This window comes from Callorhinus ursinus, unplaced genomic scaffold, assembly GCF_003265705.2.
Source record: "Callorhinus ursinus isolate GAN/ISIS: 27379988/994484 unplaced genomic scaffold, GSC_fseal_2.0 scaffold2, whole genome shotgun sequence".
Lineage (NCBI taxonomy): Eukaryota > Metazoa > Chordata > Mammalia > Carnivora > Otariidae > Callorhinus > Callorhinus ursinus.
In genome coordinates, this window is record NW_027397064.1 from 75,769,020 (window position 1) to 75,794,179 (window position 25,160).

At 38.7% G+C, this 25,160-nt stretch overlaps 1 protein-coding gene across 3 annotated transcripts in view; it reads left to right on the plus strand.

Annotated features, from left to right (window-relative positions):
- Nucleotides 1–3,901: 3,901 nt before the first annotated feature.
- STAM2 (signal transducing adaptor molecule 2) overlaps nucleotides 3,902–25,160 on the plus strand; it is a 48,757-nt gene continuing 27,498 nt past the window's right edge. For all 3 annotated transcript variants that reach the window (XM_025855937.2, XM_025855945.2, XM_025855954.2), the window contains exons 1-2: nucleotides 3,902–4,227; nucleotides 23,978–24,062. In XM_025855937.2, coding sequence (XP_025711722.1) covers nucleotides 4,188–4,227; nucleotides 23,978–24,062 — 125 coding nt within the window. In that variant the 5' untranslated portion in view covers nucleotides 3,902–4,187. The remainder of the gene's footprint in view (nucleotides 4,228–23,977; nucleotides 24,063–25,160) is intronic.

Below are 25,160 nucleotides of genomic sequence, written 5' to 3' on the forward strand. Positions count from 1 at the left end.
GCCCCATAGTGGGCTCCCTGCTCAGCAGGAGAGTCTGCTTCTCCCTCTCCCTCTGCCCCTCCCCCTGCTTGTGCTCTCTCTCTCTCTCTTTCTGACAAATAAATAAAATCTTAAAAAAGAAAGAGTTAACAAAGCAGTCTTGAGATTGCTATCCTTGGAAAGGCCTGCTTGCAAGGTTGGCCCTTGACTGGAGTCTGGGAACTTAGATTTTGGGAGAGTTCCCACAATTCCCTTATAAGTATGGCTCATGGTGCCCAAACTGTTTGTACAAACAATACAGTTTATGGTGAACACCTGCTTTCCTTCTGAGAGTCTAGAAATTTGGGTGCTTGTTAGCTAGAGGGTACCTGGGTGACCAGCCCTTAATAAAAATCCTAGGCATTGAATGTGCAATGAGCTTTCCAGCAGACAACATTTCTGGTTATCACAACTTGTTGCTAAAGAAATTAAACATGTCCTGTGTGACTCCACTGAGAGGGGACTCTTGGAAGCTTGTACTTCTGGACTTACCCCAGGTACCATTTCTCTTTGCTGATTTTGTTTTGTATCCTTTCATTGTAATAAATCATAGTCATGAGGATGACCAAATGCTGATTCCTGAGTCCTGGCGAATCATTAAACTTGGGGGTGGTCTCGGGGAACCTTGACACAGCTGGATTGGATCCTGGGGAAAAAAGAGGACATTAATGTAAACATTGGTAAAATCCAAATAAAGTTTGGAGTTTAGTTAATGGCAATGAGCCAATGTTGGTGTTTTAGCTTTGACAAATGTATCATGGAACTGTAAGATCTTAACAATGGGAGAAACAGGGTGAGGGGTAAATGAGAACTCTTTATACTATCTTTGTAAATCTAAAATTATTCCAAAATAAAAAAATTTATTAAAAAAGTAACACTCAGAAGGGATGGGGTGGCTTGGTCATGGACATTGGGGAGGGTATGTACTTATAGTGAGCACTGTGAATTGTGTAAGACTGATGAATCACAGACCTGTACCCTTGAAACAAAGAATACATTATATGTTAATAAGAAATTTAAAAAAAAGTAACACTCAAACAAAATGCTTTGGAAATTCATAAAAAAGACTATACCATTCATATACCATTCATCAGAAAGAGAGAGAGGGAGATTATCTAAACTGAAACACAAAGAAAAAAATGAGAGAGAGTGAGCGAGAATGCAAGCGCTTTATTTACTGTAGCCACAGGGACAGATTGTAGTTAAAAAAAAAAAAATCAAACTCAGGATGCAACTGTGAGAGTAGCAGAATTTAGAAGATTGAATTCATAACCCATAGCATGTCTCCTAAACTAAAGTCAGGGCCCAGAAGGGAGAATAATGAGACCCTGAGATCTAGGGTCACTTGCCCTTGCTATCGGATAGTGACCACCCTTTGAAAACCATGGAGAAGTCTCACCTGAGAAGATGCCTTTCAAGATGCTAGATTCCTTTAAGATTTGCCACAACTATCTCCAGTGTTTCTAGACCAATAACTAGAGTCAACTTTCATCATGGCCTTACTGGGGGAGCACTGTCCCTGTTTTGGAATAAAAAAGGTTGTTCACCAAACACGCACTGGCAGAATTGGAAGAACACACCTGGCTGGGGCTGGATCTCAGTATATGTTCAGGGAACGTGCTCTGTTGAGTGTAAACCCAAAATAACCAAGAAAACCCTAAAGAACTGAATTGAACTGAAATTGATAAGGTTATTTTCTGTTACCAGGGATCCCCTGTTACAGGGGGACAAAAAAGGTTATATTACAGAAAAATGTAAAAGTTGCATTTCTTTACACAGCAGAATTTGTGAGCTGTCAGTGACATATCTTTTAATTCTTCATCAACTTCATCAGGTGAAGTTGCAATGAACAATCTTTGTATCCTCTTGTTTCTAACACAGAGTCTGGCTCTTAGTGACTATTTAGAAATTTGCTAATTGAAGGAACTCACCAAGAGACTGGGTACACACAGAGAAAGGTAAATACCTATAGATTCTTGAGTATGCTTGCCATTCAAGGTGAGAAGTGTCTTTAAAATGTGAATGCTTTCCAAAGGCTAATCCTCAGACCTTTGTTCTTAGTACAAGCTCTTCTACAATATCTCTTCTAAAGGCTTTCAAGCGCTGCAATAACCTGCTAAACTGTTCTGTGAGATTCTGCTATTTCAGTTACATGGTGCATGCTGATGTCAGATTACCATCCAGATACTTTTTTTAGTATGTTACTCTGCTGCTCAAAATCTTTAAATGAGGGGCGCCTGGGTGGCTCAGTCATTAACCATCTGCCTTCGGTTCAGGTCATGATCCCAGGGTCCTGGGATTGAGCCCCATGTCGGGCTCCCTGCTCAGTGGGAAGCCTGCTTCTTCCTCTCCCACTCCCCCTGCTTATGTTCCCTCTCTCCTGTCTCTCTCTCTCTCTGTCAAAAAAAAAAAAAAAAAAAAACCCACAAAAAACAAAGAAAAAAACTTAAAAAAATCTTTAAATGAGTATTTAGGGCCTTACATGCTAAAATTAAAACATCTTAGTTTCTTGAAGGCTCTTCCCAATCTGTTTCCTCTTTATCTGGTCTTATTTTCCATTCCAACTCTAAGTCTTAATCCTAGAAAGTCTCTAAACATATTTTTAACATCCTAGGTTCAGTGTTTTTGTTTTTGTTTTTTTTTTGAAAACCAGCTCCCTTCACCTGCAAATCTTTATTTGTGCACCAAGTTTATAGAACATGCAACCACCTTTCTGAACTATTTCATGTGTAAGGGTTCTCTGGTTGTAAATGCTTTTATTTGACCCATTGTCAAAATGTGGAAATAATTCTTAACATTTAAAAATCATTGAAAAATTTTAAGTTCTAGTAGGGCCCACACTTCAACAAATGACTAAAGTTTACTAGCAGTTGCCATCTTTGGATATGTGTTTTTCAGTTGGATAGTCACAACTACATTGGAAAAATATTTATTGAGCACCCATTACTTGCCAGACACTCTTTTGGATGCTGGGGATAAAGCAATGAACAAAACTCGTCATGGAGTTTATATGCTAAAGAGGAGGGACAGAAAACATAATTACATATTAGGAAGTGATAAATGCTATAGATAGAGCAAGCCCGGGACAGGGTTAAGAGGGATAGGACCTGAACAGATGAGACTGATGGCATCTTGAGCTCTTCATTTGTTTTGACCCTGATGTATTTGGAGCGGAGGCGTTGTTTTTAAGAAAAAAACATGTCATGTAGGTTGTCTAAAAATAAAATACATTTAAACTAAAAAAAGGGGGGGGATAGGGAATTTGTGGTTGGAAAGCGCACCTGCACTTTTCTATTCACTTAACTGGCTGGCTCCTACGGAAATTTGATTTGTGGCCCCTATCAGGATCGTAATATACTGTCTCGCGCATGCTATACACTGGCCCTAAAGAACTGTCAGCAGCTTTAAGGCAGGAAGTGTGTGCCTCATTCGTCTTTGGATTCCCAGAGTCGAGCAGTGTTTTCCGGGCGAAAAGTTAGGGAATCCCCACAGAGCTATAGTTACTTCGGCCACTGCTTTCCAGGGTGGTTATTCCAAGAGGGGTTAGACGCCGAGGCTCCATCCGTTTCCAGGGCAACCGGACTGTGACGCAAACGCAGCCATTAGTCCGCCCTCGAGGGATCAGACTGCATTTTAGGAACGAATTAAATGAGCGAGAACGAGATTCTCTGAACGCGGAAAACGCCGCACGACCACGCCCCTTCAGTGTCGCCGCCCGCAGGCGGCTTCCGGGCCTCTAGGGTCGCCCAGTTCTAGGCGCGACAACTTCCGGCCCCGAAGGTCCCCTGCTCCGTGGCTTGCTGGGGTCCTAGCGATGGAAAGGTGGCCGCGGCGGCCGCCTGACAACCCCCCCCCCCCCGCCCCCCCGCAACGGAAGCCTGGGACAATGGCTGCTGCCTTTTCCGGGGAGGCGGCGGCGACAGGAGAGCTGAAAGGATACGCACGCCGGCGGGAACTCGTCCCGGGAAGAGAATTAGGCCGGAGCGCGGGGGTGGAGTGCGGACCCAGAGCTGGCCCGTCAGGCGGTAGCCGGGCAGGTGCGGTGGCGGAAGTGCGAGGACGCGGTCGGAGCGGAGCCGTCTAGGAAGCGGCGGCCGTGGATCACCCATCCTGGAGCAGCCGCCGCCCCACGGCCAGATCGCAGCGATTAGGGCTCAGGCGACGGAAAGATGCCTCTGTTCACCGCTAACCCCTTCGAGCAAGACGTGGGTAAGTGGTGGGCACGGGCTCGGGCCGCTGTTTGTCGTGCTAGAAAGTGGGCGGCGGCGACTGTGGGGACTGCAAAGCCAAGCAAAGGGAGAGAAGGGGGCGGTGCCGCTGCCTCGCCGCCCGGATTTTTCAGGGGGCTACCTTGACGCGTCGCTAGCGGCCTGGGGCGTGCCTCTTGCACACCTGTGGTTGGAGTCCCCGAAAAAAGATTTTTTTTCCCCTCTCCGAGCGCCGGAATAGGGAAGAGCCTATGGCTTGTTGGGGACTGGACCAAGTAAGCAATTGCGGAGTTGATGATACAAACTTCCTGCTCCGTCTGCAATTGGTTCACCACCACCCCCTCCCCCAACTTGTAGATGATGCAGTGGTGGAATGACCCTACTGTCTGAGGCAGCCCAACACTAGAGACCTCGACTTGCCTCCATTCAATAGGCAAGCCCTATTTCACCTCGCTCCTCTACAAACGCGTCCAAGCTCCGATAGCACAGCTTCAGAATTTATTTACAAAGCCTCGAAGTGTTACTCTATCCATGGATGGCGCAAGTGCTCCGAGATGTTCTGTCTTAGGGTATGAAAAGGAAAGCCCTAGGATCTCAAAATAGTTAGAACAACTACTGTCTTATTTGTTGGAATTGTAAGAGCGATGTTTTTAGTGACTGTGGAATGAGAAAAAAGATGATAGGATATGAGAACGTATTTTGGGCACTAGAAGAACGGTAAAATAAACTGGCTTTCCCCCCAGTGACTCCTAAGGTCCTTGTATGGCTTAGTGGATCACAGTTTAATATTCTAGGAAAGGAGGCACTGCTGTTCAAACAGAAAACACTGCCGTGTATAGATTATTTCATTGGCAGTGCCACCAATCACAGCTTCAAGGACTTGTTAGTTCAAGTATGATTGAAGTCACTATCCAAAAGACAGTTTGAGGATAAAAGGTCAAGTTTGATTGAGGCCCACCAGTAACAGCAACAACTACTACTACTACTTCCTTTTCTTCCTCATTTTTTCCTTAAGGGGGGGTGCAGGAGAGACTATCTCAAGTAGGCTCTGCGCCCAACAAAGCCTCGATCTCATGACTCTTGAGATCATGACCTGAGCTGAAATCAAGAGTCAGATGTTTAACCGAGCCACACAGTTGCCCCCCACCAATACTTCTTTTAGACATGTGAATGGGGGACACCTGAGTGGCTCAGTCGCATGGGCCTTCAGCTCAGGTCCTGATTTCCAGGTCCTAGGTTCCAGCCCTGCATCATCAGGCTCCCCACTCAGTGGGGAGTCTGATTCTTCCTCTCCCTCTGCCCCTCCCCACTGCTCTCTCTCTCAAATAAATAAATAAAATCTTAAAAAAAAATAGACATGTGAATGGAATTAGTAGAAAAAGTGGAGTGAAATACAATGGAGTTTAAATTGACCTTAAGTCCATGTCACAGAAGAAAAGTTACATATTACATTTTTCAGAACTGAAATCTTTTAATTTGAAATAGTTAAGTAATATAAGCAAGTTATTATTTAATGTGGGATGTCTACGGGAATATGTTCCTTTGCAGTGTCATTGCCTTTTCACTTAACCTTTTTGATTCAATCAGATTTTTATTACCATTGGGTTTATTTTGTTATTCTTCTGTTCACTTTTCATTCAACAAACATCATTGAATGATTACTGTGTGTATCTGTGTTGTGTTAATTTCTGGGAACACAAAATTAATAGACTGAGTTCCTGCCCTCAAGGAACTCTCAATCTGATGGAGGATGTGTACATATGTAAAATGATAATTGTAATATAGTGTGATAAATACAGTACTGGGAATACACAAGATGCTTTACATTCTTTCTTTCTTTAAAAGTCATCTTCCCTGGGCGCCTGGGTGGCTCAGTTGGTTGAGCGTCTGCCTTCGGCTCAGGTCATGATCCCAGGGTCCTGGGATCGAGTCCCACATTGGGCTTCCTGCTCAGCAGAGAGCCTGCTTCTTCCTCTCCCTCTGCCTGCCTTTCTGCCTGCTTGTGCAAGTCATGTTCCCTGAAAAGACAACAAGGACTTTCAGGCACATGCTTTCTCTGTAAAGATATTGACATTATCCTCTCTCTCTCCTTCTCCTTTTTTGACAGCAATTCTGCCTGCAGGAAGTAACCACCTCTAACTATATGTATGATAAGGTCATTTTATAATGAAGGGTTTTTAAAGATGAAACCACATTCCTTTCGTCGATGCAGTTGCACTGGAGGTCGAGCATTCTTGTCTGATGTCATTCATGTGGGGAAGAAATTCTTCCCTGAGACCTTGACAAAAAGCTGTAGTGGGTCAAGATGTCTACAGAGGCATTCATAAGTTGATGATGGTATATGACTTGTCAAATGGAAGCGGGCTACAGGCTAGGAAGTAAGGATCTCCAGCAGGCTCCTATTTTTTTCTTGGAGTCAGATCCTACAATCCCTGAAGGGTATGTTAGCTATGGTAGCATTAGAGCTCTTTAAATATTTTATTTGATTTCTTCAAATCTGGATTTTTACTTCGTTCAATAAAATTCTTTTGAGGCTGTGTCGAGCAAAAAAAGAAAACATATCTACACACATCCAACTATCCTCCCCCCACATCCACATCTTAAGGTGGGTATGTAGGGTTCTTGAGGTGGATCTTGATTGGGGCAGCCATTCTGAGAGAATTCAAGAGGAAAGTGAAATATGAGGGACAGAGCCACAGTAGGAAGATTGAGTAGATAGTGTGAAAAAGGAAGATGTCATTTCCTTATATTTTATGCCAATTTTTCTAGTGTCGCTACATTGCTTCCCAAGTCATGACTTGTCTTTTCTCTCTCCAACTCTAGTTCAGTTCTTACTTGCACATCTTTTTTCTCCCTAGTCAAGCCAGACAACCTTTTTGGGGGGCATTTTCTGCTTTTGTGCCATTTTCTACTTACTGATATCCTTTTTCTTTTTTCAACAACCTTAGTATCGCCTTCCTTATAGATATACTAACTTATGTCCCACAAAGCTGAGCTCAGATTCCACCTCTGTAAACATTTAATGACATAGTGGATTGAAGTGTGAACTTTTATCTTGAAAGGAAACTTAAAAAAAAAAAAAGATTTATTTCTGTATTTGTGAGAGCAGTGGTGGGGGGTGGAGAGGCAAAGGGATTGAGAGAGAGAGAGAGAGAGAGAGAGAGAACCTGAAGCTGGCTCCACACCCAGTGGGTGGAACACAACTTGGGGACTTGATCTCACTATCTGAGATGATGACCTGAGCCAAAATCAAGAACTGGATTCTTAACCAACTGAGCCACCCAGGTGCACTGAAAGAAGACTTTTTAAGTGAAATTTGAATGCTATATTGCTGTATCTTTGTCTTGTGTTAGAAGAATGTAACCGTGAGGTAGCTTGGGCTTTTGGTCCAGGGATCTTTTTCTCCAGTGAAATTTTATAAGAAATGCTTAATAGGGGGGTCTTGCTGGCTCAGTAGGTGGAACGTGCAACTCTTGATCTAGGAGTCCTGAGTTTAAACCCTGGGGTGGGTTTAGAGCTTACTTTAAAAAAAAAAAGAAAGAAAGAAATGCTTACATAAAAACAGATATTGATAGCACTCCTTTAATACAATTTACTATGTTCAAATTTATAACATTTACATACTTAAGGCAATTCTTGAACACAATGAGGTTGCTCTAATCTTTTCAAAAAATTACAGTTAAGTTTTTTAGTTATGGATGAGAATGATCACTTTAATAGTTAATTTCTTTCTGTATTTTGTTTACAACCTTAAGCCTTCAGATACTTACACATTTTAATTGGTGTATTTTAGCATAAAGTACAGGCTGTAACATAAAGACCTTTTCCTATCAGCCAACTCTGTCAAGCCTAATATTTTGCCATACTTTATCTTTTTTAAGAAAACATTCAAGATAGAGTTGAAATTCTTTGGAATATTTCTTTTCCTATTCTATTCCTAATCCCATTCTTTTTCCTCCCTTCTGAGTTAAACACTCTCCAAAAAGATACAACTGTATTTTATAATACAAATAACACACAGGCAAATATACTATATGTATTGTTTTGCATGTTTTTAAACTTCATAAAAAAGTGTCATTCTTTGTCATTTGTATCTTGTCATTCACCATTTTTGTGAATTATTTCTGTCATATTTGTAGCTTTAGTTTATTAATTTTAACAGTTGTGTGTGGTATTCCACTGTATGGATATACCACATTATTTGTTCATTCTCCTTTTGATGGATATGAAGTTTTTTCCAGGTTTTTGCCATAGACAACAGTACAGTGAAAATTCTTACCCATGTTTTCTTGTTTTCGTGAGTGAGAGATTCTCTAGGGATTATATCTTGAAGTAAATTCGTTATTTAAAGTATAGATAGTTCGGGGTGCCTGGGTGGCTCAGTTGGTTAAGCGACTACCTTCAGCTCAGGTCATGATCCTAGAGTCCTGGGATCAAGTCCCACATCGGGCTGGGAGTCTTCTTCTCCCTCCCTCATGTGTTCTCTCTCTCTCATTCTCTCTCTCTCTCTCAAATAAATAAAATCTTTAAAAAAAATACAGATAGTGCAGACTTGCAAAATATTAGTGCAGAACTGTCTTTCCAAGTGCATGTGGAAGATTTTACTCCCACCAACAGTGGCAGTGAAGTTCTTTCTTGTTCCACATCCTTACAAACCCTGGGTGTTGTCATATTTTTAAATCTCTTCCAAGTTGATGGGTGTGAAATAGGGCAGTGTTTTCATTTCAGCTTCATTGCCAGTGAAGTTGAGCATCTTTTCACATATTTCGTGGTTTTGTTTTCTTTTTCTGTAAATTACCTGCTTGTTACTTTTGCTTACTACTGTGTTGGATTATTTTGTCTTACTGAATTTTAGAGTTCCTTATACATTCTCTACTAATCTCTTGTTGGTTGTGTGAATTGCGAATATGTGTCTCAGTTTGTTGCTTTTTATTTTCTGATGTCTTTTATTAAGAAAATTTAGGATTTTTTAAAAGACTTTACTCATTTGAGAGAGAGAGAGAGAATGCACGAACGGGGGCGGGGAGGGGGAGAGGGAGAAACAGACTCCCTGCTGAGCAGAGAGCCCAAGTGGGACTCCATCCCAGGAATGAGAGACCATGACCTGAGCCGAAGGCAGATGCTTAACCAAGTGAGCCACCCAGGCGCCCCAAGAAAATTTAAGTTTTAATTCATTGGTACTATCTTTCTTGATTTCATTTTTCTTATTTTAAGCCTTCTCTACCCTGAGGTTATGAGGATCTTGTCATATTTTTTTCTGAAAGATTTTTAGAGTTTTGAATTTCACAGTTAAGTCTTTAATCCACCTGGACTTGATCTTTGTGTAGGGTCTGAGGAGGAATTTGGTTGGATAATCAGCTATAGTAGACAGTAATTTATTGTCTAATCACTACTTACTGAATTGTTCTTCCCCATGATTTTGGGACAGTCTTTCATACAGTACATTCCTTGTATGAAGCCTGTGTCTCTGCTTTTGGTCCTTCTACACTGTTCTCTATTCTGCCACCAATACCACATTTAAATGTCAGTGGTCTTGGGCAAGTTCCCCTGTTTTGTTTTTCTTCATTTTCATAGTCTTAGCTGTTTTTGGACCTTGTTCTTTCATACGGGTTTATGATCAGAGTGCTATAATCATAAAAGGGAATTTTTTTATGCTCTTTTAGCATTTAAGAGAAAAGGCATTGTAATTTATATTTTTGTTTCCTGTGAACTGATGATGTTAATAATTAAAAGTAAATGTTTTATTCCTTATAATTAGTTCTAAGTTTACTTAGATTATAGTTTGAAAGTAGGGCAAGAGGGTGATTGTACTTGTAGAAACAAGTAAATATGCAACATAATACTATAGCTGTGTTCTTAGGTGGATGTGTCCCTATGCTGCTTTTTTTGTTTAAATGAAAGAACCTTAAGGGTGTTTTAAGTGTTACAAGAGTGGACCTTGTTTATAGTATGTAGTATAGAATATCAAACTCCAGTTACTTGACAACTTATAATTCTAACCATCTATCACTAGATATCAAAATAAAACTTAAGGATATATAGTTTTTTTAAAATCTCCTGTTATTTTTTTTCTTTCCTTGGTTGCCTTGTGTCCCCAAATCTAACCTTCTCCCTTCCCCCTCCTTTTGGTTTTTCACTTTGTCTTTTACAAAGTTTTGTTTCTTTTTTTTGTTTGTTTTTAAGATTTTGTTTATTCATTTGAGAGATGGAGAGAGCGCACGAGTTGGGGGGGAGGGGCAGAGGGAGAAGGACAAGCAAGCAGACTCCCCACTGAGCAGCCACGGGGCTCACTCTTAGGACCCTGAGATCATGACCTAAGTCGAAGTCAGACGTTCAACCAACTGAGCCACCCAGGTGCCTTGTCTTTTACAAAGTGTCTAAAAATATTTTTGCTCATAGTCTTCTTTCCTATTTCAGTTATCCGTCAATCAGCAACATTTGTCAAACCCCCTTGGTGAGAATCTTGTTTCTAGAAACCGGAGACATTTTGATATTGCTCATCCTTTTCCCTCGTCCTTTACTTTTTAGGACTGATGTTCACATTGGCTTATTGGCATCTTCAAGTCTTGGAGTAATAAATCTTGCTCCCATCTTTTAGACTACCCTTAACATTATTATTTTTTAATTTTTTCTTAAATTCTAGTCAGTTAACATGCAGTGCAATATTGGTTTCAGGAGTAGAATTCAGTGATTCATCACGTACATACCACACCCAGTGCTCATCCCAACAAGTGCCCTTAATACCCATCACCCATCTAACCCATCTCCCACCCACCTCCCTCCATCAACCCTCTGTTCTCTATCAAAGAGTCTCTTATAGTTTCCCTCTTCCCCCCCCCTTTTCCCCCTTTCCATATGTTCATCTGTTTTGTTTCTTAAATTCCACATATGAGTGAAATAATATTGTAATTGTCTTTCTAAATTTTTTTAATGGACCTATAACTGCTGATGTCTGAAGGATAAGCACCTCTCTTACGACACTCTGTGGAACACTTAATATTTCTTTACCATTGAGACTTGTTTGTGACAGCTCTCACTGTTCCATTCAAGGAAGATTTTCTTTAGTTTCCTCTAGTTAAAGAAGGTCGAAAACTGGAGATCCCATGAAGTATTTACAGTTCTGACTGACTTTTAATGCAATCTCAGAAGTTGTTTTTTAATAGGTCTTTTATAAAAGCATGAAGGGAAATGATGAATTAAAAATTTTTATTATGTACAGTAACCCTATTTAATATAATTTTTAAATGATAGCAACATATAGGATGAAAAGTTTGTTTTGCTAGTGAAATTTTTATCGTAGCTAAAAACTCGACAGACTCTTTGTCAGTAAATATTCTTTTATGAAGCATTTGTTTATTAGTTTTCACATGCAACATGAGAATTGTAGAGACTCAGGATTTAGGTCATGTGAACTAAAAGGGATTTTTTTTATTGTTATCTGAAGCAGCTTCTTTTGCTTTCATGTGTCATGGGATGAATTATCTTAACATTCTCTTCTAAAAGCTCTGCTTAAATCTAGCAGTGCATGTTTTGGTTTTCCTACTTAGTGCTATGCCCTTGAGGGTTGAAGGGGAAGAACTTTTTTTTTGACATTGTTGTCTTACTAAGCTCTGTTACTCAACTTGATAGTGAATAAATATTTGTATTTAGTTTAGGGATTGAACCTAAGAAGGTCAGTGTGACATGTATCAGACAATGCCCTCTGAAAATCATTGTTCTGAAGTGTACCACGTACTTGTTTTTAGCTCATATTACTTCAATTTCATGTCAGAAATTTGTCAGTACCTGGTGGTGTACTTTTAAGAATTTTAGTCATTCTAGTGTTATCTCATTGTAGTTTTAATATGCATTTATCTGATGACTATTGATGTTGGACACCTTTAAATTTATTTGAGGGGCACCTAGCTGGCTTAGTCAGTGGAACATGCAACTCTTGATCTTGGGGTTGTAAGTTTAAGCCCCATGGTGGGTGTGGAGCTTACTTAAAGTAAATAAACAAATAAACGAATAACCTCTTTTTTGAAGTATCTCTTTTTAAGTGTTTCATCCATTTTTCTTTTCATTTAATTTTCACAACTCCTCTTTTAAGCATGGCAGCCATTTTAATCTCCAAATAAGAACATGGATTCAGATTTGAATCTGAGCCAGGATGTACTACCTAGAGACCTTAGGCTAGTAAGTTAGTTTCAGAGCTGGGTGTATAGAAGGCAGGTCGTCAGTATTTAATGGGTGATATGTGTACTTCACAGATGCATGCAGAATGTGCATCATGATTTCCTCAGTTTTTTGCAGAGGTCATGTGATCCCCTGTCTAATCTAACTGCTTTTGATTTTCCATCTATGACATTTTAGCTACTTTGGAGACTCATTTTTCCCTTTCTCCAGCCATCTTGCAGGATATCTTGCAGGAAGCTATGAAGCTTCCTGATAGGTCTATTACAATAAAAATTATGCTTAACTACATTTGTTTCTTCCCTATTCCCTGATGTAAGAGTGTTTGTGGAAATGAGCATGCCCATTTTGTGGAGTTGGGAGGGTTCATGGGTGTCACCTGACAGGTTTAGAGAGGGCGTGTTGGAAGTATCAGCCAGGAAGAAAGTGAACTTGCAGGAATATAAAGGCTGGTCCTAGACTTTTTGCCTTTTTAATAGATGGTTTACAGTATTACAAGGCAGTAAAGGATGATTTTGATGTGGTTTTTCCCCTCCTTCCTAACTGTCCTATGTGCCCCCCAAAAATGCTAGTGGTGAAGTATGAAATCAAAAGACTGTCACTCTTCTGTATTCCACCAGATTGAGAAGCTCTTAAATGTATTGTATTTTTAGATGATGTGGATGTAAGTTAGATGATCCTTTCCTTATAAACAAGACTTGAATTTGCATTTGCCCTATTCAGTATGTTTAAAATATTTGTACATAGGGAAACTGAAAACTAACTTATTGGGAAGAGTTACTTTAGCAGTTTTTTTTAAAATATTTTATTTATTTATTTGACAGAGAGAGACATAGTGAGAGCAGGAAGACAAGCAGGGGGAGTGAGAGAGGGAGAAGCAGGCTTCCTGCGGAGCAGGGAGCCCAATGCGGAGCTCGACCCCAGGACCCTGGGATCATGACCTGAGCCAAAGGCAGACGCTTAACGACTGAGCCGCCCAGGTGCCCCACTTTAGCAGTTTTGAACAAAAATTGTGCTCAAGCAGCAGTTTGAGGATAACCTGAGTCAGATGCCCCAGACTGAAGTCCCTGTTTAACTACTTACTAGCTGTATGTCCTTGCACTAGTTTTCTGTGTCTGTTTCCTCATCTATAAAATGGGGAATCCTTACTTCATTTGATTGAAGTGTAAGTGGTTTAGCATATATAAAATGTTTTGAAGCTATTACGGTTGTTCTTAATTCAGTTATTACTTACCATTCAGTACTCAGAGCTGTAAGTTGGTTTTCATTTTAAAAGATAATGAACAGTGTAAAAAAAAAAAAGGTAATGAACAGTTTATTTTAAGGTAGAATTTATATTACTGCTTTCCCCAGAATAAACTAAAGATTCTCATCAATGAAATACACCCAAACAAACCAAAACATTAAATAAGGAGGGAGGAGTAAATGAGAAAATGTATGCTAAACCCAGATATTCTAGAATGCTAAGTTTGGTTGTTATTAAAGTCAGAGAAAGTGATGAAATATTTATTATCTATCAGGTTGAGGTTTTTGGACATAAATACTTTAGTCTAAATTTACACAAAAATTGTGTGGTATAGAAACTTAATAACAAGTATATATCATTATTTTAATCATTAAACATGTATGACTTATTTATAAACTAGAAAGAATTGGCTCTCCTACATTTTCAGTAATTATTTAGGGGTGCCTGGGTGGCTCAGTCATTAAGCATCTGCCTTCGGCTCAGGTCATGATCCCAGTGTCCCGGGATCGAGCCCTGCATCGGGCTCCCTGCTCCACGGGAAGCCTGCTTCTCCCTCTCCCACTCCCCCTGCTTGTGTTCCCTCTCTCGCTGTCTCTGTCTGTCAAATGAATAAAAATAAAATCTTAAAAAAGATAAAAAATATAATAATTATTTAGTTCATAATGAATTGGTCCAAAGAAAGAACATTTTTGTATCTTTAGTAAAAGCTGTGAGCTGTAGTTTCCTGTTAGATGCCAAAAATGAATTCTAGTCATTTACTTACTTTCCATTTTCTAGTTTATTGCTAGAAACTATTGAAAAAAATTTTTTTCCAGTTTTCTCCTAAACTCTTACTATAATTTTAAGGTATAAAAATAATTGGTCTTTTTCATATTAATACATAAAAGACAATTTTTCCTCTAAGATCTAAGCATTGCTCGAGTCATGTCTCAGGATATTGATATGTTGGGACGCCTGGGTGGCTCAGTCGGTTAAGCATCTGCCTTCAGCTCAGGTCATGATCCCAGGGTCCTGGGATTGAATGCTGCATTGGGCTCCTTGCTCAGCGGGGAGCCTGCTTCTCCCTCGCCTGCTGCTTCCCCAGCTTGTGTGCTTGCTCTCTCCCTGACAAATAAATAAATGAAATCTTTAAAAAAAAAAAAAGATCCTGATATGTTATATACTAATTATAACAAATTTGTATATTGCTATTATAATGTTAATTATTTATATGTCCTGATTGTCAATTTCCATGTGGTTGGATATTATACTTGGTCTAATTAAAACAAAACAAAACAAAACAACATTGTATTTAGAGAATATACTGTGTATATTGTCCTAGATTATTTCCAGGTTTTGATAGTTCCGTACACATTTGAGGAAAGATTTTAACTCTGCTTTCATGTACAGATAGTCCTCACTTTATATAGTTCCAGTATGTGTGAATTTGGTTATCATGTTTTAGTTAAGTAACACCAAACCCCCCAATAAGAAGTCTTGTAATACTCTGAGCATAGAACCCAGCCAAGCATACCTAGATTTTAACTATAGGATTATGAGGTAATAATGGGTGGTGTTTTAAACTACTAACTTGGAGTAATTTGTTACATAGCAAGTTTAAAAAGTTAGTATTATACTGAGACTGTTCAGTTAAAATTGTTTTATTCTTCAAATTTGATAACTGCTATTGATTTTTCTTTACATTCACTGTTTCTGCAGTCTCCAGTCTGTTTTGAAGCCCATCTCTAGTGAATTTTTTTAATTGATAATCCTACTTTTTAGTTCGAGAAATTCTAATTTTATAGTTTCCTTTGCTCTGCTGAGCACTCACCATCTACTTACTTATTATGACCACCTTTTGCTTTAAGTTCTTGATAATACCTGCTATAAAGTACTTTTTTTTTTTTGCTAATTCTGATATTTGAGTTATGCTATTATCTTTTTTATTATTATATTTTGATTATGGGATACTTTTTCGTATACTGGTGATTTTTTATATTATGCTGTTGGTGATGATTATTCTTTGTAAGGAGGCTAGGTTCTGTTGTCTTTCTTTAAAGAGTGTTGAATTTTGTTCTTTCAAGTAGTTATATTATGGGGGGGATCTTTTAGGTTTTTGTTAGGTTCGGTTTTCTTTGTGAGACAGGCCTATTTTGATATTGAACTAAATTACAGGGGACCTTTACTTTCTTTTTGTGTTTCAGTTGAATGCCTGAAATGTTCTCTCTACTCTAGTTGGGGGGAGTATTAGTCCACTTCGGCTTCTATAACAAAATGTCTTGAATTAGATGAATTCAACAACAAGTTTATCTTCTTACGGTTCTAGAGACTGGAACAAGAGCAAGGTCCCAGTAGGGTTGGTGTCTGATGAAATGTCTCTTCCCTTGGATTGCAGATGGCTGCCTTTTCATTGTGTGCTCACATGACCTCTTCTTTGTGCTTGTATGGAGATATAGTGAGCTCCATGTTGTCTCTTCTTATTAGGATACTAATCCTATTGGACCAGGGCCCCACCCTCATGACTTCCTTTAACCTTTAGATAAAGGCTCAGTCTCCAAATACAGCAACACTGTAGGTTGAGTCTTGACTCAACCTGCACTGCCAAACATTTCAGCCCGATAGTAGGTGATCTCTGCTAGACTTCATAGAGATTCAAATAGCCTAGCCCTTGACCAAGGGACCCATGTTAAATCCCAGAAATTTGGTCTGTTTATCCCAGCTGCTCTGCTTGGGCTAGTTCCCCTTGTGTTGGGACAGGAAAGTGTTCCCAGGCAAAATCTTGGGCCATCGTGGGGCCTTCATATTTCCCTTCCCTCAGAGATCTCAGACCTGCCCTGCCTGTTATTCATTTCCTGAACATAGTTGCCTCATATATTGTGGCCTGTTTTGTACTTGTTTTTGGTAGAATAACAAATCTGGTAGCAGATACTCTGCTGTGGTTGGAAGCAGACCAGTCATGAGTTTTTATTTCCAAACATAGTAGGAGGAGCATTATAGATGTCTTATGAGCATTTTTCTTTTATATAATTAAGTTTTAAAAATTACTGGTAGAGCCTATTTCATTAAAAGTTTTATGGGTAGACTTGAATTCTTTTTAAAGTTGTATGCTGAACATAATGCACTGTGTAGAGGGGGCGCCTTTTTGTTCTTTATAGGTATTGATGGACTGAATGTGATATTGTTAGAATCTTTGTGAAATATTTCAGTGTATTTGAGGCTCTTTATATGCAGTAATCAAAACCTGGTGGTGAAACGTTATGACTTACACCCACCAAACCCTGGAAATTTAGCATGTAGGCCCCAGGAGGGCTTTTTAAACTCTCTCCCCTCTCTATGCATTTGACACAGGATAATGTGAGGTATGGCCCCAACACTGGGCAAAGTGACAATGCTGTACAAGAATGGTTCCTTAATTATAATATTTAAAATTTTTTCCAGGAGTTTAAGTACATAATTTAACTGTTATTTAGTTCGCTTGAAAAATGAAGTCCTTTTTGGCAGGCCATTATAAAGTCTTCAGATTTTTTACTTTTTTAAAAGAGTAATTGTGAATCCTGTATTTGTAGAGCATAAACTATGCTGGATAGAGTATTCAAATCAGGATTTTTCCATTTTCTATAAAAATTAAATCAAGTAAAAAATATCATTTAGGTATTTTTGAAATTGTTGGAAGCGTTTTTGGTAGGTTTTTAATAGGTGTCACATTTAATTGTGTATCACAGGCTGAAATTGAAGAAATAATCATTAAAAGTTGAGTTTTATCAATAATAGGTAAGTTATTAGATGGTCTAAAATCAGACTCAGTTCTTTGTACTCATGCATATGTGTACTGACAAAATTTGGTAAATGATGATGCTGGCTTCACAGGTCAAAGAGGAAATGATAGGTCCTTGATGTTGGAACTACTGACAAATAATTAGTAAAATATTTTTCTGTCCCTACTTCATTCCATGTGCCAAATGAAATTCCAGAGAGACTAAAGATTTATCTATAAAAGAGAAATAATACAGATACAAAAGATAATATAGGTGAATATTTAATCTTCAGGTAGTTCTAAACACTGTACCAAATGATACTATAGAAAGAAAGAATGAACATTGGGGAGGGTATGTGCTACGGTGAGCGCTGTGATTTGTGCAAGACTGTTGAATCACAGATCTGTACTTCTGAAACAAATAACGCAACATATTTTAAGAAAAAAGAAAAAGAAGAAGATAACAGGAGAGGAAGAAAAGGGGAGTATGTCAGAGGGGGAGACGAACCATGAGAGATGATGGACTCTGAAAAACAAACTGAGGGTTCTAGAGGGGAGGGGGGGAGGGGGATGGGTTGTCCTGGTGGTGGGTATTGAGGAGGGCACGTTCTGCATGGAGCACTGGGTGTTATGAACAAACAATGAATCATGGAACACTGCACCAAAAACTAATGATGTAATATATGGTGATTAACATAACAATAAAAAAATAAAACAAAAAAAAAGAAAGAAAGAATGATCTGTACAGCAAAAACAAAACCCTATCAAAAACAAAAAGAGCTTAAAAGCAAAGAAAAGATGAGCATGAAGCTGGCAAGTCACATATAATACATGTGATTTGCTCTTCAGACTCTAGATCAAAGTTACCTATATATCACAGCACAAGAAGCCCTTTGCTTCCTTCTTGAGACATTCCTTTCCGTACTTACCTTGTCTCTTGGTTGAGAGTTCCAAAGGTCTTGTCATTCCTCCTTAGTAAATAAGCAGGGAACTGGAACCTTATAAAGCCCACTAGTGCTATTGCCTTTTGTTGCCACGTGATGTTGCTAGTGAAGTTTGATCCTATGCAGCCCCTTTGGATGTTTGCTTAGCAAACTTGCTGATCCAGAAGCTCTTACTGGTCCAAAACTTTGTACAGACTTCAGTGGTACCACATTGGGCATCACTGTGCCCAGGGTAATAGGATATGGAGGAGCAACCATCATTCATTTATTCTTCAAACGACTGTTTGCTCAGTACCCTACTGTGTGCTCCAGATACTGGTTTATGCACTAGAAATAGTAATAGTAAACAAAACAAAGAATTCCTGCCGTCATGGAGCTTACATTCATTTTGGGGGTTGAGGAGAGGAAGAGAGGTGGGGCAGAGACATATAATAGACAAAGTATTTATGCTGTGCAGCATCTGTAGAAGGGCTTCTGCATGAAATCCTGACCTCTTTTAATTATTTTACATTTATTCTGTGGGGGCATCAATATGTATAATGATACCAGTGAGTATAACAGAGAGCCTTAGGGATTTAAAATCACAGTGTGTTGATAACTTCTCACTAGCTTGAGGAGGTACTTTGTGGCCACTGTGTATATAATGATACAGCATGCAGTTATTAAAAAGTATTGGTATAGGTTTATATTAATGAACATAGAGAGATGTTTATATAAGTGGAAATGCAGCTTAGCAAATGATATATTTAGTATGATCACAAGTATTAGTGGGAAATACTTTTTCTCTACTTCTGGTTTCCTTCTTGAGAAGGGAATTCCATTAGTGTCACCCTGAGTCTGCTCTTGCTCCTTTAAGTCACTTCATCTTTGATGTAATGACTTATCTGATTGGTAAATTTGAGAGTAGTTAGCCCTACGAATGCACTTCATTGATGTGTAGGAGCTAGTTAGTCTTTCTACAGCCGTTGAGTGATTTTTCATCTCCTCCTCTATCATATAAGCTGTGCAGGGGCTTACCTCTGCAGCGAGAGGTCAGTCTCTGTCTAGTGCTAAAGCATGCCCACCTCTGAGGTTCACTATCAGCAAGCCCATTTGTCTAGTATACCTACAGCTTCTATTTGTAATAGCAGTGATATTTTATTTTTCTCAACTTGTTCATCACTTTGGCAGGGAAAGAGTTATCAGCTTTTGGGTGCTCTCTTTGGAGGCACCTCATACATGATTCTGTTTTATTTAGCTTTACATGTATTTTTAGTAGTCTTCCATGTACATGTAGAAAAAAGTCTGGAAAGATAAGCATCATAGTTTCAAAAGAGGTTGGTAGAATTAGGAGTTTTTTTTGGTCTGTACTTTTGAAGTCACTGAATTTATTAGATGTGTAATTAAGACATAGTTAAGTATTTTAAACCTCTAAAATATACAGCATGGTCTGACTTCCCATGTAGAAGAAGAATTGGTCATCTTTGTACAAGGGAAAAAGCTGGACCTGAGTAGGTATGTTTCCACCTCATAGTGTGGTGCTTGAGTCTAGAACTTATGGTAGGCAAAAATGTATTACTGTTCTAAAATCTCTGGCTTGTCATTTAAACACATATGTCACAATAATTACTTTACATCCATTAATAGTTCAAGCAATTTGCATGGATTTTAAAAGTAAGCTCCTGATTTCAAGCTATATTACAAAGCTGTGATCACCAAGACAGCATGGTATTGGCACAAAAACAGACACATAAACAGAATAGAGAGCCCAGATACGGACCCTCAACTGTATGGTCAAATAATCTTCAACAAAGCAGGAAAAATGTCCAATGGGAAAAAGACAGTCTTTTCAATAAGTGGTGCTGGGAAAATTGGACAGCTATATACAGAATAATGAAACTTGACCATTCGCTTACACCATACACAAAGATAAACTCTAACTGGATGAAAGACCTCAATGTGAGACAGAAATCCATCAAAGTCCTGGAGGAGAACATAGGCAGTAACCTCTTCAACATCAGGCACAGCAACTTCTTTCAAGACACGTCTCCAAAGGCAAGGGAAACAAAAGCAAAAATGAACTTTTGGGACTTCATCAAGATAAAAAGCTTCTGCAGAGCAGAGGAACAGTCAACAAAACAAAGAGGCAACCCACAGAATGGAAGAAGATATTTGCAAATGACACGACAGGTAAAGGGCTGATGTCCAAGATCTATAGAGAACTTTTCAAACTCAACACCCAAAAAACAAATAATCAAGTCAAAAAATGGGCCGAAGACATGAACAGACATACAAATGGCTAACAGACACATGAAAAAATGTTCATCATCATTAGCCGTCAGGGAAATTCAAATCAAAACCACATTGAGATACCACCTTACACCAGTTAGAATGGCAAAAATTGACAAAGCAAGAAACAACAAATGTTGGAGAGGTTGTGGAGAAAGGGGAACCCTCTTACACTGTTGGTGGGAATGCAATGTGGTACAGCCACTTTGGAAAACAGTGTGGAGGTGCCTCAAAAAGTTAAAAATAGAGCTACCCTATGACTGAGCAATTGCACTACTGGGCATTTACCCCAAAGATACAGATGTAGTGAAAAGAAGGGCCACATGCACCCTAGTGTTCATAGCAGCAATGTCCGCAATATCCAGACTGTGGAAAGAGCCAAGATGCCCCTCAACAGACGAATGGATAAAGAAGATGTGGCCCCGGGGCGCCTGGGTGGCTCAGTCGGTTAAGCGGCTGCCTTCAGCTTGGGTCATGATCCCAGGGTCCTGGGATCGAGCCCCGCATTGGGCTCCCTACTCAGCGGAGAGCCTGCTTTGCTTCTCCCTCTCCCTCTGCCTGCTGCTCTGCCTGCTTGTGCTATCTCTCTGTCAAATAAATAAAAAAATCTTTGAGAAAAAAAAAAGATGTGGTCCCTATGTACAATGGAATATTATTCAGCCATCAGAAAGGATGAATACCCAACTTTTGCATCAACATGGACGGAACTGGAGGAGATTATGCTAAGTGAAATAAGTCAAGCAGAGAAAGTCAATTATGTTTTCACTTATTTGTGGCACATAAGGAATAGCATGGAGGACATTAAGAGAAGGAAGGGAAAAATGAAGGGGGGGAAATCGGAGGGAGAGACGAACCATGAGAGACGATGGACTCTGAGAAACAAACTGAGGGTTCTAGAGGGGAGGGGGATGGGGGGATGGGTTAGCCTGGTGATGGGTATTAAGGAGGGTGTGTATTGCATGGAGCACTGGGTGTTACAGCAAACAGTGAATCGTGGAACACTACATCAAAAACTAATGATGCACTGAATGGTGACTAACATAACATAATTAAAAAAAAAAAGTGAGTTCCAGCATTTAACTGAGGTTAACTGGATTTTGTATTTCTCTTTCCTACTTGCAAGGTTTGCTAAGCCTATTCATTTTGTGGCTTCTTTTATTATTCCTTGCCTTTAAAAGAGGAATAGCTCTAGATTTCTACCATCCTTCCTGCTTATTACAATAGGCCTATATGAATATAATACTCAGGTTTGGCCATATTTGAAATTATATATTTATTAAAAAGGGAAAAGATTAAACAGTGTTTCTAAAGTGGCAATTTTTATATCTCTGTCTCTCTAATAGCAGAAAAAAAGTATTTCTTGATTTTAAAATTTTATAAAAGTAGAGTAGGGACACCTGGGTGGCTCAGTCAGTTAAGCATCTGCCTTCGGCTCAGGTCATGATGCCAGGGTTGTGGGATTGAGGCCCGCATTGGGCTCCCTGCTCCATGGGAAGCCTGCTTCTCTCTCTCCCTCTGCCCCTGCTTGTGCGTGCTCTCTCTCTCTCTGTCAAATAAATAAAATCTTTAAAAAAAAAGTAGAGTAAAAATGCAACATAATGCAGTCATTATATTCTCATCATGCTTTTTTTAAATTGGACTTTTTAATTTTTATTTCAATTATGAAATACTTCAGACCACAAAAACATGCTGAGAATAATCTCTAGATGTTCCAGGGCCTAACTTAATAAACAGAACTTTATAAATACAAGTGAGCTCCTGTATACCCCCATCCTACCTCCAGTTTAATGTTTACCACTATTATACATTTTATTAATATTTCTACTACCTATATAAGTATCACTAGAGAATATAGAGCGTTATTGAATATTTTAAAACTTTATATGAAACATTCATGTAGAGTGAGAATGTAAAATGGAACAGCTGCTTTAGAAAACTATTTGCCAGTTCCTAAAAAATTAAGCATAGAATTAATCACACAACTCAGCACTTTTTTTAGATATATACCAAGGAGAGAAGTATGTACCACACAAAACTTGTACACAAATGTTCATAGCAACATTGCATTATTCATATTAGCCAAAAAGTTAAAAAATGAAACAAAACTGAACAACCACCAAATGTTCAGCTGGTGAATGGATAAATAAAATGAAGCATATCTACAGTGGAATATTGTTCAGCAATAAAATTAACTGAAGTACTGATACATGCGTCAACATGGATGAACTTGAAAACATTCTACTAAATAAAAGAGGCTAGTCACAAAAAGCCATATATTGTATGATTCTCTTTATACGAGAAGTCCAGATTAGGCAAATTTATAGAAATGGATTCATGGTTGTCTAGGGTGGGGGTTTTGGGGGGACATTGGGCTGTGACTGCCAATGGGTATGGATTTCTTTTTAGGGTGATGAAATATTCTAGAATTAGATAATTGTGATAGTTGCACAAGTCTGAATATGCTAAAAAAATCAAATTGTACACTTTAAATGGGTGAATTGTATTGGGATGTGAATTATATCTCAGTAAAGCTGTTAAGAAAGTTTAGGTGAATGTTATAGATTCTACTATTAGCTTTTTAAACTCGGTATAAACCAAATCATTATATTTTGGGATTTATACATTTTTGTACCTTTAGTTCTGTATAACTCATTTTCACATTCTACTGTATGAATTTACTGTATTTTATTAATCCATTTTCCTTTTTTGCTCTTTAAAAAGCAGTGCTTTGGGCGCCTGGGTGGCTCAGATGGTTAAGTGTCTGCCTTCGGCTCAGGTCATGATCCCAGAGTCCTGGGATCGAGTCCCGCATCGGGCTCCCTGCTCCTTGGGAGTCTGCTTCTCCCTCTGCCTCTCTCTCTCTCTTTCTCTCTCTCTCTCTCATGAATAAGTAAATAAAATCTTAAAAAAAAAATAAAAGCAATGCTTTTGTGAACAGTCTAATCCATATTTCCTTATATGATGATATATTTTTATTTTATTATTATTATTTTTTTAAGTTCAACACAGGGATGAACTCACAGCCCTGAGATCAGGACCTGAGCTGGTATCAAGAGTCAGACACTTAACTGAGCCACCCAGGCGCACCAGTGATGATACATTTTTAAGGCTTTCTTCCAAATTAGAATTTGATAGGATTATTGATGATTTGTAATTTATTTAGTGTTATTTAACTATTTAGAAGACATTTTATTGGTGTACCTTAGAACATTTAATTCATATAGTTTTACAATTTAAAGTTGAAAGTAGTAAAATTGTCTTCTGAAGTTTTTCAGTGGTTCTTTTATATTTGGCAAAAGAAAAGGGCTTCTTAACTAGTGTGCCTTTCTTGGTATTTTATTGTCAAGTGTGACATGTCCTAATTTTTATGTATGCTGATATCTTATAGAAAAAGCCACAAATGAGTACAACACTACAGAAGATTGGAGTCTTATTATGGACATATGTGACAAAGTTGGAAGCACTCCTAATGGGTAAGAGTCCCAGTCATGCCCAATGAATGTCTAGGAGCTTCATAACCTGTGTCTCTTTCCCCGATGTAACTTTGAAAGGAAAATGGAATTTTGCTCTTTACTTTTGGGGGACAAAAGTTAAGAGATCCTGGTGGCCAGATTTATGGGATTAACCTCCTCCTGAAAGAACAAGGGGAAAAGAGTTCAGCTGAAAACCTGAGATATATAAAGCTTTGACACACTAGGGACACATGTTAACAATGAATAGACTAGTTATTTAGGGAATTCCCCTGTGACTTAGACATGTATGGGAGTCTTTTCATAATGAAGTAGCTAAATTATGTAATAGACTGAAGAAGCCCTTCAATAATGAATAGGTAAATATATCATTATGAAAAAGTGAATATAAAGGTGCTTTTGGCGGGGGAATGCAGCACATAAGCTGAACTGATTATACTTTAGAAGACTGATAAAAGCATTTAACATTACAGCTTTTCAGGGTACCTTCATACATGTTTATACTTACACCTTTGAAGAGTATATATCTTGCACTTTTTTTTTTAAGATAAGAATTTGCTGTCTGAACACTAAATCTGTCTTGAAGAAACAAGAAGATAATTTATATGACATAGTTCTCTTGTGTTGATCTTTTGGAAATTATTTGGCTCTTTTTTAAAATTTTAATTTAGATTCACTTAATTAACATATAATATATTATTAGTTTCAGAGGTAGAGGTCAGTGATTCATCAATCATACAATACCCAGTGCTCATTACATCACATGCCCTCTTCAATGTCCATCACCCAGTTACCCCATCCCCCACCCCCTTCCCCTCCAGTGACTCTCAGTTTGTTTCCTATGATTAAGAATCTCTTATGGTTTGTCTCCCTCTCTGATTTCATCTTGTTTTATTTTTTCCTCTCTTCTCCTATGATCCTCTGTTTTGTTACTTAAATTCCACATATGAGTGAGATCATATGGTAATTGTCTTTCTCTGATTGACTTAATTCGCTTAGCATAATACCCTGTAGTTCCATCCATGTCGTTACAAATGGCAAAATTTCATTTTTTGATGGCTGAGTAGTATTCCATTGTGTGTGTGTGTGTGTGTGTGTGTG